The following is a 14,776-nucleotide window of genomic DNA, read 5'->3' as shown; positions in this document are numbered from 1 at the left end:
TATAGCATCTCAAACTGGAGACAGTGAGTCGCAGCTTTCAAAAATGCTTAAGCTGAAATTTGGGTACATCCAGTAATACCGGTACCGCTAACCCAGGTACGACAAATAGTCAACAATGGTACACTACAACAGTTTTTCGGAATTTTGAGCGCCTATTACAGGCTATTGATTCCTTTCTCACTCCACTACTGCAACGAATGAAAACGGCTTCGTCTTGTTCTGCCGCAGCTGAACTGACAACGAGATCATTGCTTGTACGATCTGCACCTTTCCGCGGACATCGTAAATTAAATGTTGCCATGCTATCGCAAATGCGCACCCACATCCAATCATGGTGGCAACAGACACCTTTGCCAACGACAGCACCGTCTAGCTTCCAGAAGTGGCACACCTTTCATCAAGACCGGTGGAAGCCATTTGTCAGTGGCAAGACTCCTCGGCCTGGCATCAGTCATCAATGGGCAGGCTCTTTCCGTCTTGTGAGTTGGAACGTAAACGCAGATGCACCGTTACCAAAGCTTCGCATAGCTGCACTACTGCAGGCTATCAAACTTGCAGGAGCTGCAGATGTCATCTCCCTACAAGAGGTATCAAGGGAAGCGCTCACAGCAATGCTTGAAGAATCCTGGATACGGCAAGATTGGTACACAAGCGATGCCGATACCTACGCTTTCGCAAACCAAAAGTTCATTAGCATCACCCTGATGTCCAAGCTCTGGGTAGCCAAAGAGAACATTCTGCTCGGCGCTATCTGGCGCATCCCATTGCCCAGTCGCTTTGGTCGAGACGCGCTATGCTGCGACGTGGTGCTCAACTCCTCAACCAAACAAACGGGTAGGCAACCTCTGCGAATACGACTCATCAACGTCCATTTGGACTCGCTGCCGATCAATCCGTCGCTCAGGCCACAGCAACTGTCCATCAGCGCATCGTACCTTAGCGCAGCGGGTCGCGGAATCATTGCCGGCGACTTTAATCCCGTTCTTCCCGAAGATGCCGACCTGGTCCGCGCGATCGGTCTTACTGATGCATGGACACACCTCCATCCAGACGACCCGGGTCATACTTGGGGGGTGTACGGTGAACATTCCTTCCCACCAAATCGATTGGATAAAGTTGCTTTGTTCAACCTTACCACTTCAAGTATGGGGATTCTACAAACAAGGGAGTTGGAATTCTGTGGCGAACAGACTGCGATTGATGGAATGAGGTCGGGCTCGAGAGCGCATTTCAGCGATCATTTTGGTCTTTGGTGCGATGTTGGATGGGCAGAAGACCGACCACTATCCGAATGATAGACGTATGGAGACTGAGTGAGTAGGACATTCCACAAAGACTGTGTCTATGGTATTCGTTTTGTTGTTTGTTTCAACAGTCAACGCGGTCAGACGCGCGTCGACTTCCCTGCCTAGGTATCGCGTTTCAATACCGACGTGATGAAATGGTTTGGCAAGAGACTGAGTACGATAAAGCCGTCAAGGCGTTTCATGGTTTGGTATAAAGCTTTCAACTATGTCACCCGAGGTCTACTGCGCACTCGACCCAGCAAAGTATATACAAGAAAGACGGTATCGTCATCTACAAGTGCCTCGCGAACCTGGTCCTGCTTTCCCATCCCAATGCCGGAACCTCACGCTTGCTCATCATGCTCACGCTCTTCGCGTAATCACTGGTGCCCTGGCTTGGCTCGGCATCCGCCGACTTGCACGTCGGCTTCGCACCGTTCTTGCCCAGCTTGCCATCCACAGCAGCGAAGTGCTGCTTCTCGGCGGTCGCGGCGATCATGTTGGTGGCCGCATCCGTAGTCCAGCCGTTGATGAAGTCGCCATGCGAGCACCATGCGGCACCGCACGCGAGCTTACCCGGAAACGTGCCAGACCAGCCGTTGGGCAACGCCTTGCGCAGGTCGTAGCGGATGGAGAAGCGCAGCTGCGGCATGGACTTCATGCCGGTGGGGCACCAGTTGGTGGTGCCGTGGCTGCGAGACTTGTACGCCGTCTCGAGGCTCTGCTCGTTGACGCACTGCGGGAAGAAGAGCAGCTGCTGCAAATGCGTCGAGCAGGTCTTCGAGGGGAAGCCGTTTTTGTCCAGAGGCGACGCGTCGTCGCCTTCGCAGAACCATGAGATCTTCGCGTCGGCGGGCATGGCACTCTCTGAGGTCGCGGTCGCGTCGCCAGCTACCATTTTCAGGTTCTGCGGGATCGCGACTTCGGCAGGCGTCTCGCCGAGGTTGTAGTAGGCGCTGAAGCGCGACACGGGAATCGGCTCATAGGTCGAGCCATCGGCGGTGTAGAGGGGAGTAGGGATCCAGTAAACAGACAGATCGTTGGGGTTCTCTGCATTGGTGCAGCCGGCCTGGAGTTCGGCAGAGGTGGTTGTTTTGGCGGTGACTGCGTCAGAGCCAAAGAATGAGTGCAAGTGCGACTTGCTGTAGGAGCCTGGAAACACAATGGGGTCGACGTTCTTTGTCATGAAAGCTGAGGCAACATTGACCTGAGTGTATGCGCTGGCGAGCTGGGCGAGCAGACCTGCGCTCAAGAGGAGGGTGGTGGAAGGAGACATCCTGTGTCTGTTATACGAAATGAATGTGAATACGAAAAGTAAAGAGCGATAGTGGTAAAGTGAATGGAATGGGCGAATTGCTGAAGATCCATATACGTTCGCATCAAGAGTATTTATTCCTCAGGCAAGCGCCTTCATGCGTGCCTCAATACGGGACAAACTCTTCCTCTTTCGAGCTGTTTCTCCTAACTCGGTTTCAGGACGAGCTGCCGCTGTTCGTTGAAGCAAGCATTGGGAGCCGCGTAGCCGCGCCCCTCTGGCTCGTCTTGTCTGCGCAACCGAGCGCACGCCAAAACATGCTTGAAAATGTATGTCGCCGGGAGAGGGGGCATAAACACGGGACGGGTCTGCGATCCACTCTTTCTCGCACGACGCGCTGATTGGCCAACGGGTGAGGCTCAAAACACTAGCTCCCGCGTTGACAGTTTTGAAACAACCCCATTAATTTCGTTCCAAACGCCAAGGTGGAGATTGGCTATGCTTTGTGGCTCCATATAGGCGATTTGTGGCGCGGCTGTTCCTGCGAGAGCCTCAAAGAGGTTTTCCTCCGAGCAGTTCTTGATGAAGTGATCTAGATGTTACCAGTGCAGTATAGGTAGGCCTAGAATAGTCGGGCACATCAGGAGCGAGCGACGATCCGTTGAAGACCATGGGCATGCATCGGTATTGTTAAATGCGTTCTTCGAATGCACATTCGAAGACTGTAAGGCTGACTCCCATCAGCTCAGTTTTGAAAGCAATTGCATTTGCCGAGAGACCTAGTTGATTGCGGCAGACTCAAAGGGTTTGAATGCAAAGTACGCCTTCGATTCTGTCCCGTCCTCTGAACATCCTTGGATGTGATGACCAGGATACCTGAGAAAGGAGGCATGATGCTTGCGTTGGTAAGTGCAGGGAATAGTTCGCTCTCGCATTCGTCCTCGTGCACGTGCAGAGTGTCAAGGTAACTTACTCGCAGCGTCCTCAGCTCTGACTTGAACTCGGATTGAGCGTGCGCGGGTCAGTTGAGCAACTGGTTGGGCGATGCTTCGCCGAGTCACCTTCAGAACATGGTCTTGTATCGATGGTTGTCCCCTTGGCTCCGCAGAGGCCACCGCTGTGGCAATCTTTGCCAGTGGACGCAACCTACATCGTGACTATTGCATCGACAAATAGAATGCGACAATCCTCCGGACAATAGGTAAGGGCGGGTCGTTGGACATTCTCCTTAACCACCTCAAGACCCAGCACGCATCCTATACGAATTCATGTCCTTGCCCTCGTTGTCAACACAGCCTGCAGATGGCCCTGTGACGAGAAGGTGATGGCTTATTCTTCATCCATTGATACGGTGTTGGTAGCCGCCAGAGTAGTTCTCATGCTGTGCAACGTGAGTCTGACACGAGAAGGAGCATGACATCGCGGGGTAATAACAATGCGATCTCACCAATTCACATCCAAATCAACATCCCATAGATCCAACAGCCATGGCTTTCAACTCTTCTGGAACCATCACAGTGCAGCATATCACGACTCCGGACGCGCTCAACACACTCTGTCGAAGCTGCGATGGCTTACCAAACGGTCCAAAAGACCCCGCATCCCTCTATCTCTCTCACAATACTCGGAGTCTGACCATTTACATTGCTCCACTGCGCGTAGTCAACGTGATAAGCTTTCCATACCTGATCAAGGCCTTTGGCCAAGAGGAGATGGGCGCGTCTGCACTGAAAAGCCTTCTCGAGACCAATGCGGCGACCAAGGTTTTTTTCGATGCACGTGAGACAGCGAAGATTCTCTTCGACAGCTGTAGCATCAAGCTGGCTCTTCCGGTGAGTCTCAGTAGACCTGGCGCCTAGTAGTGGACTGATTAAAATAAATTGCAGCTCTACGTCAAACGAGCACACGTCCACGAGGTGCAAATGATGGAGGTTGCATTGCGCCCGAACGATAACGAACGTGAGTGGCTGCTAGGACTTGACGAATGCATTGCACGGGACTCAAGCCTCGACATCGATTCGCTCATGCCAGATGACCTTGGTAGAGTCAAGGGCTTCGATAAGAGGACTCTGCACTTGCCATTTCTGTGGAAGAAGTACCATGACCGTTTACTTGACACAGGCTTTCAGGGAGGAGCGTTTTGGACGGCCCAAATTCGCGAAGCGACGCGAAAGCGATTGGCAGTGGCGTGTGGTGACTACCACGCTGGATATAATGGCAACAATGCCTGGAGCACCTGGGATGAGGATAGCATCGAAGAGCAGACTGATGCCTGGAACGACGGGGTTGGGGACGACGACCTTAGGGGCATTGCGGGCCCTGCGGGGCATTGTCTGTGAGGCTGCGTGCGAACAGTAGGACCTAGAGTGGCAGAGAAACTCAAGGGTCCACGAGTGCTTTCTGTATAGTTCAGGGCCTTTGCAAGTGAGCTGTCATGTTGTGTGATAAGGCGTAGTAATTGACACACGACCTTCAAGCCGACTGGCGGCAGGGCATCGCCTGACCTTGGACAGTGTCTCGGCGGCCGAAGAGAGGTGTCCCGGACTACCTCGGACGCTCTTGTGTACAAAATCTAATCACGAAAGTAAGTGTGTACGTCGTTCTCCTCTTAGAATTGGCTGAGGATAGAGAGTCTCGCATTGAGCCAGGCCAAATGCGGCCAACGATGCGTCACTTTGCCTGTTGAGGAGTGCGCCTCGGCACAAATCCACAGAACTGGAGCGATGACGAATTCGAGCAGCGACAGCGAGACACCGGAGGCACGAAACAGACCAATTGCAATCGCTCTCGGAGACCTTGGCTGCGGACGATAGAGCTGCCGGTGGAGATGGAGCAACGTTGTAGCGTCGGCCAGTGCGGAGGCTGGTGTGATATATGTAGCTGCGCATGCTGAACATGTGCTTGCCTCAACTTCATCTTTACAGTATACGGGCGTTGGCTGTATTCTGCTGCAGAACACCCTGCTAAATATCTACATCAGTCCAGCATTTAGAAGGATCGACAGAGCTCGCCCCCACATTCCGTACCTGCATCTGCAGTCAGCACGCAAGCGAACGTTACACAACGCCGCCATGAACGGCCACGCCACGAAGAAGCGCACCGCAGGCTACGCCGACAACGAGACCCACCTCGACGTGCTCATCATCGGCGCCGGTATCAGTGGAGTCAATGCGGCCTACCGTGTACAAACAGAGCTACCCTCATCATCATTCGCGATTCTCGAGGGCCGCCACGAGCTCGGCGGCACGTGGTCGCAGTTCAAGTATCCTGGCGTGCGCTCCGACTCGGATCTGCACACGCTGGGCTTCAAATTCAACCCATGGAAGGCGCGCAACCCCATTGCGACGGGTGACAACATCCTTGCGTATCTGCAGGAGACGGTGGACAAGTTCGATATAACGTCGCGCATCCGCTTCAACCAGAAGGTCGCGAGCGCCAACTGGAGCAGCGAACAGCAGCGATGGCAGGTGCAGGTCGACGTCGGCCGCGGTGATGCGACGCAGCGCGTCGTGTACTGGACCAAGTGGATGATTCTGGGCACCGGCTACTACAGCTACGAGAAGCCCATGTTCGCGCACATCCCCGGGCTGGCGGACAACTTTGCGGGCCAGACGGTGCACCCACAGTTCTGGCCGGAGGACCTCGACTACAAGGGCAAGAAAGTTGTTGTCATCGGCAGCGGGGCCACGGCCATCACGCTGCTGCCGGCGCTGGTTGAGGGCGGTGTCGGACACGTCACGCAGCTGCAGCGCAGCCCGAGCTACATCCTGGGCTTATCGCAGCCGGGTAATAACTCGACGCCTCCTTGGTGGCAGCGGGCGCTGCCGCAGTGGATGGTGCTCAAGTGGAAGCGTACGGTTACACAACAATTCTTAGCACGGTCTTTACTAACACCCAATAGGCTTTCAGTTCACGCTCGTTCCGATCCTGCTCTACTACTTCTGCATCTACTTCCCCAACGCCGCCGCCAGCCTGATCCGCGGCGCCACGAAGAAGCAGCTACCCGCCGATTTCCCCCTCGACCCACACTTCAAGCCCGGCTACAACCCCTGGGAGCAGCGCCTGTGCCTGTGCCCGGATGGTGACTTCTTCAAGTGCCTGCACAGCGGGCGCGCTAGCATCGCCACCGACACCATCAAGACCGTTGTCAGCGACGGCATCCTCCTCAATAGCGGCGAGAAACTCGACGCCGACATCATCATCACCGCCACAGGCCTCAACCTGCGCTTCCTAGGCGGCATTGACCTAGCCGTGGACGGCAAGCCGGTCGACGTGCCCAACGAGTATATGTGGCACTTCGCAATGCTGTCCAACGTGCCCAACCTCGGCCAGATCATCGGCTACTGGAACGCGTCGTGGACGCTGGGCTCGGACACGGCGTCGCGCCTGTTCTGTCGCGTGATCAAGCATATGGAATCCAACGGCTTTACAGCAGCCGTGCCCTCTATTTCTGCTGCTGAGCGCGAGAACCCGCAGGATGTTAGTCCGTTGAGTAGCACGTATGTTAAGAGTAGTCTGGCTAGTATGCCGAAGTGTGGGAGGTCGGGGCCGTGGACGCCACGAGAGTATTATTTCAAGGATAGCTGGAAGGCGGAGAGGTGTGATTTGAACGAGGGAATGAGGTTTGAGAGCGTTAGCACGTAGACGTGGAAGTACAAAACTCAGCATCGCGCAACTTCAGATATGTTGGCCTTCGCCTTCGTTGCGATGTGTTGGCTTCTTCGCTGCTTGAGGGGTTTTCTGCAATGCAAGATCTTCGCGACTGCACTTTTTGTCGGCACATGCTCAAGCGTGCATTTCAAGGCAAGAGCCAGGCTTGCAGTTCCTCCACAGCACGTCAATACTGCATGTGATGCCCGATTCGAAGTGCACTGTACCGTGCAGTCCTGTAAACAGAGTCGCCATTTCACAAAAGTCCCAGACACTGGCTCGCTCGCGCTTCAGTACTAGAATTTCCGTTTATTGCGGTCCGGCTTTAGTCCGCGGGCAGTTATGTATAAACAGAGCCAATGCACTCTAGCGTGAGATGTAGACGCTAGGCTCGAAAAGGAAAAACGGTCATCGCGGTGTGATGGAGGGAAGTAAAGATGGTGTTTTCGAGGTGCACGATTGGGAATCGAGACGGGCATAACCCTAGGAAGTCTGATTGATGGTGTAGTGTCGGGGTTTAGGATTTTTTAGCCCCGTACATTGAGTCGGAGCTTTCTTTTGTGAGTCGAGTATATAAGTAAACAGCTGCATCCTCCTGCTTTTTTCTCACATCTGGTCAAGTCTTGAAGAACACTACAACAACGCACAGCCACTCGAACCTTTTTCAATCCTCTCGTTCATCAGAGTCTATTGACATCACCCTCTACAAAACACCCGACTACCTCCTCCAAACATGTCCCGCTACGCCGAAGCACACGTTAAGCCGAACGGCCCTGGTGATGCGCGTCCAACAGCCCTACAAATCGTCAAGGATGAAGGTGCTGAAGGCAGTCTTAAGGGCCAGGTCGTTGTCATCACCGGTACTTCTTCCGGCATTGGTATCGAAACTGCCCGCGCCCTAGCCGCCACTGGAGCCAACTTATTCCTCACTGCTCGGGACATTGGCAAGGCCCAAACCGCCCTTGCTGGTGTGATCGATCCATCCTGTATGGAAATCGTCGAGATGGACCAAGCAAGCCTCTCTTCTGTCCGCACAGCTGCTGCGACTATTCTCGCCAAGACGCACAAGATTCACCTCCTCATCAACAACGCCGGCATCATGGCTATCCCCGATCTCCAGCATACTACTGACGGCCATGAGCTCCAGTTTGGCACAAACCACCTCTCCCACTTCCTCTTTTACTCGCTACTAGAGCCCGCACTGCTTGCGGCCGCAACTCCAGAGCTGCCCTCCCGCGTCGTCAGCCTCGCATCCTCAGCTCACAACGTTCACGGCCTTTTAGCCTCGACGGATTATGCTTTTACTGAGACTCCCTACCAACCCTACGTTTCCTATGGCCAATCTAAGACAGCCAATATCTACTTGGCCAACGAGATCGAACGCCGCCACGCCGGGCGCAATTTGCACGCGACAAGCGTCCACCCCGGTATTGTAGCCACGGGACTGGCGCAGCACATGCCTCCTGATGCGTTCAAGGGCATGGAAGCGCTGTACCCAACGATGAAGAGCGTGGAGCAGGGCGCTGCAACGTCGGTGTGGGCCGCTGTTGGCAAGGAGTGGTCGCATAAAGGCGGGAAGTATTTGGTTGATTGCGCCGTGGCAAAACCGTATATGGACGGCGAAGATAAGGTTACGACGCTTGGATATGCGCCTTGGGCGTATGATGTTGACGAGGCGAAAAGGTTGTGGAAGGACTCGCTTGTGCTTGTCGGGTTGCCGGCCGAAGAGTAAGGGAGGGGTTTAAGCCATCTAGCTAGTCGGTGTCGAAATGTAAATTTTGATAAATTCAACGTTGAAGTAGCCCAGAAATCCATTGCGATTGCAAGTGTGAGCATCACCCTATGTGGTCTCGCACCAATCAGTCCTTCTCTCTTGCACAAACTTACACGCTCAGCCCGGAAGCATGTCGAATAGGAATTTGCAGCGGCTCCTCGCCCCTTATTGCGCGCCACCGATTGCTTGCCTCAAGCAACTCCCCACAACCCTCAACCGCCCAGCCCCAGCGCGCCACAAACCCCGGCGTCGCCTCCCAGTTGCGCATCTCGTGCGGCTCACCCCACACCACCAGCCCACTGCTCTCATCGCCCTCTGCAGTCTCAGGGCCCGACAGCGCAATACTAGCAGGCAGACCAGAAAAGCGCACGCCGCCCATCAGCGCACCAATGAGATCATACAGCAGCGCGCCGTGATCAAGCGCCTCACCCGCCCGAATCAGATTGTCCCGCATGCGGGGGAACGGGAAGAAGTTGATCCACAGCGGGTGCGGCGTTTCCTGCTGCGTACGTGTTGGGGCAAGTGCGGCGGGGATGTTGGGGTTCAGCGGGTAGATCATGGTGGCGTCTGTGTGGGGGCCAGCTATGGGACATGTTGTCTGAGAGGCGGGCGCGGGAGGCCAGCCTTTCAGGAGCAAGTTCAGCGTGGTTTTGTTGGTGACGAAAGCGCGGAAGACGTTGTATTGGATGAGATGCAGGAGGTGATCAGTTGAGAGGGGAAAGTTGAGCGACGGTGGGGTAACGGGCCGGGGTTTGGCTAGAACAATGGAATCTGGCCGTTCTGGACCTTGAACAGGTGACGGGCGTTTGATTGTGGGTGGTGGTGTAATTGGAGAACAGCCATATTGTCGAGGCGGTGTAGTTGGAGAACAGCCATGTTGTCGAGGCGGAACATGTATTGCTATCACGTTACTTGTTGAAGACAGCGAGGTGAGTTCATCGAGCTCATCAAGCCGCCAGCGTTCGACTCGGTACGGGAGTGCGGAGACGTTACCCGCAACTGGGCCTTTGTTGCGCAGTCCTCCACATTCTATGAGCATGACAAACGTAAAGACGATTGGGCGAAGACTCACGGCGTGCTCTCTGATTTTGGCGATTCTGCATCTGTCTGCGCCATTTGCTGGCCTTGGCTTCGGTGTGCTCCATCTCGTAGTGATCGAAACCCAGTTCCGTGTCGACACGTCGTAAGAAGTCGTGACAAAAGAGGCCAGTGGAATGGGCGTAATGCACTAGGCTGTGATAGGATAGGGCTGAAACCCCCGCCGCTAGACTAGACTGAAAATGACAAAATTGTCATCCAGGGTCCAGGTTTGTAAGTTCGAAGACATGAAGGTAATTACAGACGATAGTGATTAGTCTCGAGCATAGATACCCAGCTGTTAGTCAAGAAACGGAGTTAACTGATGGGTGTATCACAATCTCCAGAGATAGACAGAAGTCAGCTGAGAGCTAGAGTTGAGGATGTCGTTATGGAGAAAACAACCTTGGAAGGATGTCGTTATGCACATCAACTAGAAATAGAAGGGAAGTTCAACCTGAATGCCACCATCAAATCCTACCTACTACAGCTTTTCAATACGTATCTAACTTACCACACGGAGTTACCATCGTCACTATCGTCACCAATCATGTCTTCCACTACTTCCGGAACCCTTCGAGCGCGAATCGAAGCTACAGCGAGGTCCTTCCTCGCCAGCTTTGAAGATGGCGGGAACCAAAACGACAGCTCCCTCGTCAACCGCGACGTTACGGCATCCTGCACCCGACATTTTCTCCCAGCTTCCGTTGCGAAGGCCTTTGGCTTCCCGGTCGACTTCTCTTTCGACACGGCCACGTTTGAGCAAGCCTTCGCGAAAGATATCAAGGTCCTGAGCTTCAAGAGCAACGTCATCTCAAATTTGGTTATCGACACCGAGACGCTCAGAGCTTCATTTACTTCGTTTGCGGAAGTGGAGGTTAAGAAGACTGGAGAATCATATTCTGTTGAGCAAGCTTGGGTCTTGTACTTGACCGAGGATGGGCTGAAGGTTAGCAAGGTGATTGAATTTTGTGATAAGGATGCACTTTTGAAGATGGCGAGTGCTTCCACCCAGCCGGAATAGATTGCGATATATCTTGGAGATTAGATTTTATAGATACAAATTGATGACAGTTGCCATCACGTTCTGCGAGGGTTTGGTCATGGTGACATGTAACGCACGTGACTACCATCGGTTCAGGGGTGTCCGGACCAAATCGCACACGCCTAGATAGATACCTATGAGAGTGGGCATGTCTGCCGCAACGTCTGCAAAAAGTGTAGAGCTTAGTAATCGTGATACGGCAAAAGGTACCCGATACGTTGCGTTCGGCCGCGATTTGCACGTGCTCACGCACAACGTGGAAGAAGAACCTCTGATGAGGGTTCTCGAAGGCCCGTTTTCGCGGTGATTTAGAGCCGAATGTTCTTGGTAGCGTCTTCGGTTCACTTGGCGCGAATTCTGATAACGAACCGAGCACTTTCATGCAGAGACGGTGATTAGCGCTGTTCAGAGGTTGGCTTTGTGAGTTATCAGTACCATGGACTTCACAAGTTCATTCGTGTAAGGATTCTGTGAAACAGAGGATTGTACCTTCCTGTCAAAACGAGCGTAAGCGCCGAAACGCTAGCCTACGCTTGCGCTTTCGCAACCTCGGAGCAACTTCCGAAAGTCTGCGTATGCTTGGCAGTTCTCTTGCTAATTATCGAATTAATGCCGTTGAACTATATAGTACATCGAGGGTTGTACAATGTGCTATCTACTGGTTGTCCTTCACTGTCTCTTTTTTCCAAAACTATCATCAGTAATTTAGATCATGTATTCACTCATTTCAAGCTATTCACTCATAGCCGCACTCTTCCTAGGCACCACCAGTGGCCAGCAGCTCTTCGCTGCGCACTCAGATGGTAATGTCACCACACTCGCACTTACTGGAACTGGCAATGCATCGAGACTTTCTGTCACATCCGTATCGTCAGCATGCGATGCAAACCCGGCAACGTTGAACTTGGATTACTCAAAGCGTATCCTGTACTGTCTTGATCGAGGCAGGGGTACGAGCCAAGGCTCCCTCAACTCCTTCTCTATCGACGCTGCAGGGAAGCTCAACAGAATTGCACGTGTGAGTGCGCCTCCTTCGGGCGTCACTGCCGAGTTCTTCGACGTCCCGGGAACTGGGGTACGTGGCTATGTATCTGCCTCTTAGTAAGTTCAGATGGCAAGAGATGATCGTAACTTGGCTTACCAGTGCAATAGCAACAGGAGTGCCATTGGAGTGTTTCGTCTTGGTGAAAATGGCGCCCTCACGGAGCCACTCCAGACCATCCTTCCTAATCTCACATCGATTGGCCCAGTACCTTTGAGACAGGACCGCAGCTACTTGCATCACGTCATTCTAGACCCGACTGGTGAGTTTCTACTCATGGCCGATCTTGGGGGTGACCAGATTCGTGTCTTTACATACAACAAACAAACTATTGCCCCTTTGAAAGAGCTAGCTCCACTCGTTACAGGACGTGGAGTAGGACCGCGGCACGCAGTCTTTTGGCGCTCTCCGAAAACCCAACAACTGTATCTGTTCTTCAACGGTGAGCTCGACCAAAGGATCTATACTTACCGCGTCAAATACACGAAGGGGGGTATTTCATGGACACTTGTGTCTTCAATCGCTTCCATTGGCGACCATCTCCCAGCGACAACATCGCCCACAAGTGAGATTGCAGTTACAGTAAGCCTCCCACAACTCGTTGGTAGTTTCCAGATGGTACACTAACGTCGTCCAACAGCCCGATGGTCGTTTCGTGATTGTATCGAACCGCGACGTGTCCTTCGCTGCCTCAACCATAAACCGTAGCGCACCCAGTGATACTCTCTCGGTCTTCTCTATCAACTCCAATGGCACTCTTAAGGCGATCCAGCATACCCCATCAGGAGGATATTCGCCTCGCCAATTCATGATCAACAAAGCCGGTGACAAGATTGCCGTCGGCCATCAGAACAATAACACGGTCGTTGTATGGAAACGTAACGTCGAGACGGGGTTAATTGTTACTGAGGCTGAAGGCGGAAAATTGGGCGTCGCGACTCTAACAGGAGCTGTTGTGTACGCACAGTGGGACGAGTAGAACGTCTTCTATCTGCATAGTGTGGGTCTGTAATCTTACACAACAATATTCGACATTACGATTGGACAAATGAAGTGTTTTCAAAGTGTTCTCAGTATACTACGAAGTGCTTGAGTTAAGATCATTACTTTCTGTACGTATCATATATACCTAGGTAGTGTGATGCAGAGATACTTGCGATAGGGGCCGTTGAAATCACACTCTGAGCGTGAGACATGCTGTTAGAGAAGACAGTGTCTGCAGAATGCGGCGTCAGGGTGCAAATAAATGATAGAAGCGAGAAACTTATGAACGATGAAAGTGCAGGGAGTACTAGATTGGAGAAATGGATTTTCGTGTGTTTTATAAAGTTGAATCATTTGGTGTTGACTAACGTACTCGCAATCATGTATCTTATGAAGTGCCCGTGCCCTGTCTCGAACTCTCGCCGACCTGTGAGACACCTTGTACCTGCCAGCGATCTGTAAGCACCTGGCAAAAGCTGTGAAGGCCGTGTCAGCTAGCGGGAGGGGTTGTGACTGCAATACTTACCGATCATGCTGCTCGTGGTCGAGACTTTATTGCCCAAGGCGATTGGATGTCTGTCGATAGTATGTAGAGTCGGTAGAGGGTGGTATATTGTCGTACAACCTTTTGCTTGCTATCCAAGTCTGGGCCGAAGCGCAGACGTAGCAGCGTACTCACCTTGAAGTTGTCATGTGGGTTTGGGCCGCAGCGCAGATCCGACAACATACTTACCCTGATTTGAAAACAAACGTTGCAGTTGCAGAGCACAGCTTTCAGCACAGAATGAAAAATCAAGACTTACTGGAGGATTGACTGGAGGATTGACTGGAGGATTGACTGGAGGATTGACTGGAGGATTAACCGGAGGATTGACCGGAGGATTGACTGGAGGATTAACCGGAGGATTGACCGGAGGATTGACCGGAGGATTGACCGGGGGGTTGACAGGAGGATCTGCAATGTACAGAGCTATCGTGCGTTAGTCGTAATTGTAGCACATGTGATCTTACACATACTTATAGTATCCAGTTTAACTGCAGAAGTGGCACTTCTCGAACCCTTCAGGTAGCAGAAACTGGGGCGCTGGGGGTCCCCTGATCCAACAAAGGCAGCAGAAACACAGAGAGGCTCAGCGGTACAAGCTGATGCGCAGGCTGCAACATTTCCAACTTCAACAGCTGGGCCAAGATCGCGTCCAGCGTAGTCGATGCCGCAGCCAAGTGTAAGGGCTCTAGGTCCAGAGCCGATTACACAATCGTTGTTCACGGGACAGGCGTAGTTGGCGGGACATGCACCGGGGGCCTTTTTGACAGTTAGCAGCTGTCTTGTACAGCAGGTTAGACTGTCAAACATTTTGAAAGCTGTGCGCTGCAACACGCGAAACAAAACAGTAAGAAAAGAGCAACAGAAAGAAATCCATTAGTGGAGTTCGGCGTGCTGAACAAAGCTCCTAAGAACTTTGCCCGAGCGTTTTGGAAAGCAAACAATGGCAGTAGACTTTGAGTAATAAGACCGAAGTGACTGCTGTGATGATTAGAATTAGTGGGTGGGATGGCCTGTATTTGTACATCTTCAACGCAGTATCTCCCTTGATGGAGATGTGCCCATGGCATTTCACACCTACTAAGAACAATGATAGTCTGAGACATGGGTCACCTCTCC

General features: G+C 52.8%; 9 protein-coding genes across 9 annotated transcripts; 6 read left to right on the top strand and 3 right to left on the bottom strand.

Moving 5' to 3' along the window:
* Positions 1-457: 457 nt before the first annotated feature.
* Positions 458-1,412, top strand: C7974DRAFT_461909 (Endonuclease/exonuclease/phosphatase; the record flags this gene model as incomplete). Its single annotated transcript, XM_046146183.1, has 2 exons — positions 458-479; positions 529-1,412. The coding sequence occupies 2 exons, from the start codon at positions 458-460 to the stop codon at positions 1,293-1,295; spliced, it is 789 nt and encodes a 262-aa protein (XP_046000913.1). The 3' UTR covers positions 1,296-1,412.
* Positions 1,413-1,578: 166 nt separating this feature from the next.
* C7974DRAFT_422385 (uncharacterized protein) lies at positions 1,579-2,875 on the bottom strand (the record flags this gene model as incomplete). The annotated part of the gene is made up of 1 exon (XM_046144331.1): positions 1,579-2,875. The coding sequence occupies exon 1, from the start codon at positions 2,560-2,562 to the stop codon at positions 1,579-1,581; it is 984 nt and encodes a 327-aa protein (XP_046000912.1). The 5' UTR covers positions 2,563-2,875.
* A 909-nt stretch (positions 2,876-3,784) lies between these two features.
* On the top strand, positions 3,785-5,023 carry C7974DRAFT_422384 (uncharacterized protein). The gene is made up of 2 exons (XM_046144330.1): positions 3,785-4,373; positions 4,428-5,023. The coding sequence occupies exons 1-2, from the start codon at positions 4,029-4,031 to the stop codon at positions 4,878-4,880; spliced, it is 798 nt and encodes a 265-aa protein (XP_046000911.1). The 5' UTR covers positions 3,785-4,028; the 3' UTR covers positions 4,881-5,023.
* A 367-nt stretch (positions 5,024-5,390) lies between these two features.
* Positions 5,391-7,549, top strand: C7974DRAFT_422383 (uncharacterized protein). The gene is made up of 2 exons (XM_046144329.1): positions 5,391-6,393; positions 6,443-7,549. The coding sequence occupies exons 1-2, from the start codon at positions 5,613-5,615 to the stop codon at positions 7,183-7,185; spliced, it is 1,524 nt and encodes a 507-aa protein (XP_046000910.1). The 5' UTR covers positions 5,391-5,612; the 3' UTR covers positions 7,186-7,549.
* Positions 7,550-7,713: 164 nt separating this feature from the next.
* Positions 7,714-8,998, top strand: C7974DRAFT_140114 (WW domain-containing oxidoreductase). The gene has a single exon (XM_046135571.1). It carries the CDS (start codon positions 7,925-7,927, stop codon positions 8,921-8,923), a length of 999 nt encoding a protein of 332 aa, XP_046000909.1. The 5' UTR covers positions 7,714-7,924; the 3' UTR covers positions 8,924-8,998.
* Positions 8,999-10,141, bottom strand: C7974DRAFT_140113 (uncharacterized protein). The gene is made up of 2 exons (XM_046135570.1): positions 10,038-10,141; positions 8,999-9,985 (listed from the first exon to the last, which is right to left on the bottom strand). Exons 1-2 carry the CDS (start codon positions 10,108-10,110, stop codon positions 9,075-9,077), a joined length of 984 nt encoding a protein of 327 aa, XP_046000908.1. The 5' UTR covers positions 10,111-10,141; the 3' UTR covers positions 8,999-9,074.
* A 163-nt stretch (positions 10,142-10,304) lies between these two features.
* Positions 10,305-11,101, top strand: C7974DRAFT_389351 (uncharacterized protein). Its single transcript, XM_046141355.1, has one exon. It carries the CDS (start codon positions 10,368-10,370, stop codon positions 11,064-11,066), a length of 699 nt encoding a protein of 232 aa, XP_046000907.1. The 5' UTR covers positions 10,305-10,367; the 3' UTR covers positions 11,067-11,101.
* A 652-nt stretch (positions 11,102-11,753) lies between these two features.
* On the top strand, positions 11,754-13,308 carry C7974DRAFT_470296 (Lactonase, 7-bladed beta-propeller-domain-containing protein). Its single transcript, XM_046146454.1, has 3 exons — positions 11,754-12,188; positions 12,240-12,711; positions 12,770-13,308. Exons 1-3 carry the CDS (start codon positions 11,800-11,802, stop codon positions 13,106-13,108), a joined length of 1,200 nt encoding a protein of 399 aa, XP_046000906.1. The 5' UTR covers positions 11,754-11,799; the 3' UTR covers positions 13,109-13,308.
* Positions 13,309-13,501: 193 nt separating this feature from the next.
* Positions 13,502-14,467, bottom strand: C7974DRAFT_374052 (uncharacterized protein; the record flags this gene model as incomplete). The annotated part of the gene is made up of 5 exons (XM_046140139.1): positions 13,502-13,569; positions 13,640-13,689; positions 13,847-13,884; positions 13,917-14,068; positions 14,131-14,467. 5 exons carry the CDS (start codon positions 14,465-14,467, stop codon positions 13,502-13,504), a joined length of 645 nt encoding a protein of 214 aa, XP_046000905.1.
* Between the last annotated feature and the right edge of the window lie 309 nt (positions 14,468-14,776).

This window comes from Boeremia exigua (assembly GCF_020726555.1).
Source record: "Boeremia exigua strain MPI-SDFR-AT-0100 chromosome Unknown C7974scaffold_3, whole genome shotgun sequence".
Taxonomy (NCBI): domain Eukaryota; kingdom Fungi; phylum Ascomycota; class Dothideomycetes; order Pleosporales; family Didymellaceae; genus Boeremia; species Boeremia exigua.
This window is presented reverse-complemented; position numbering and strand designations above follow the sequence as displayed.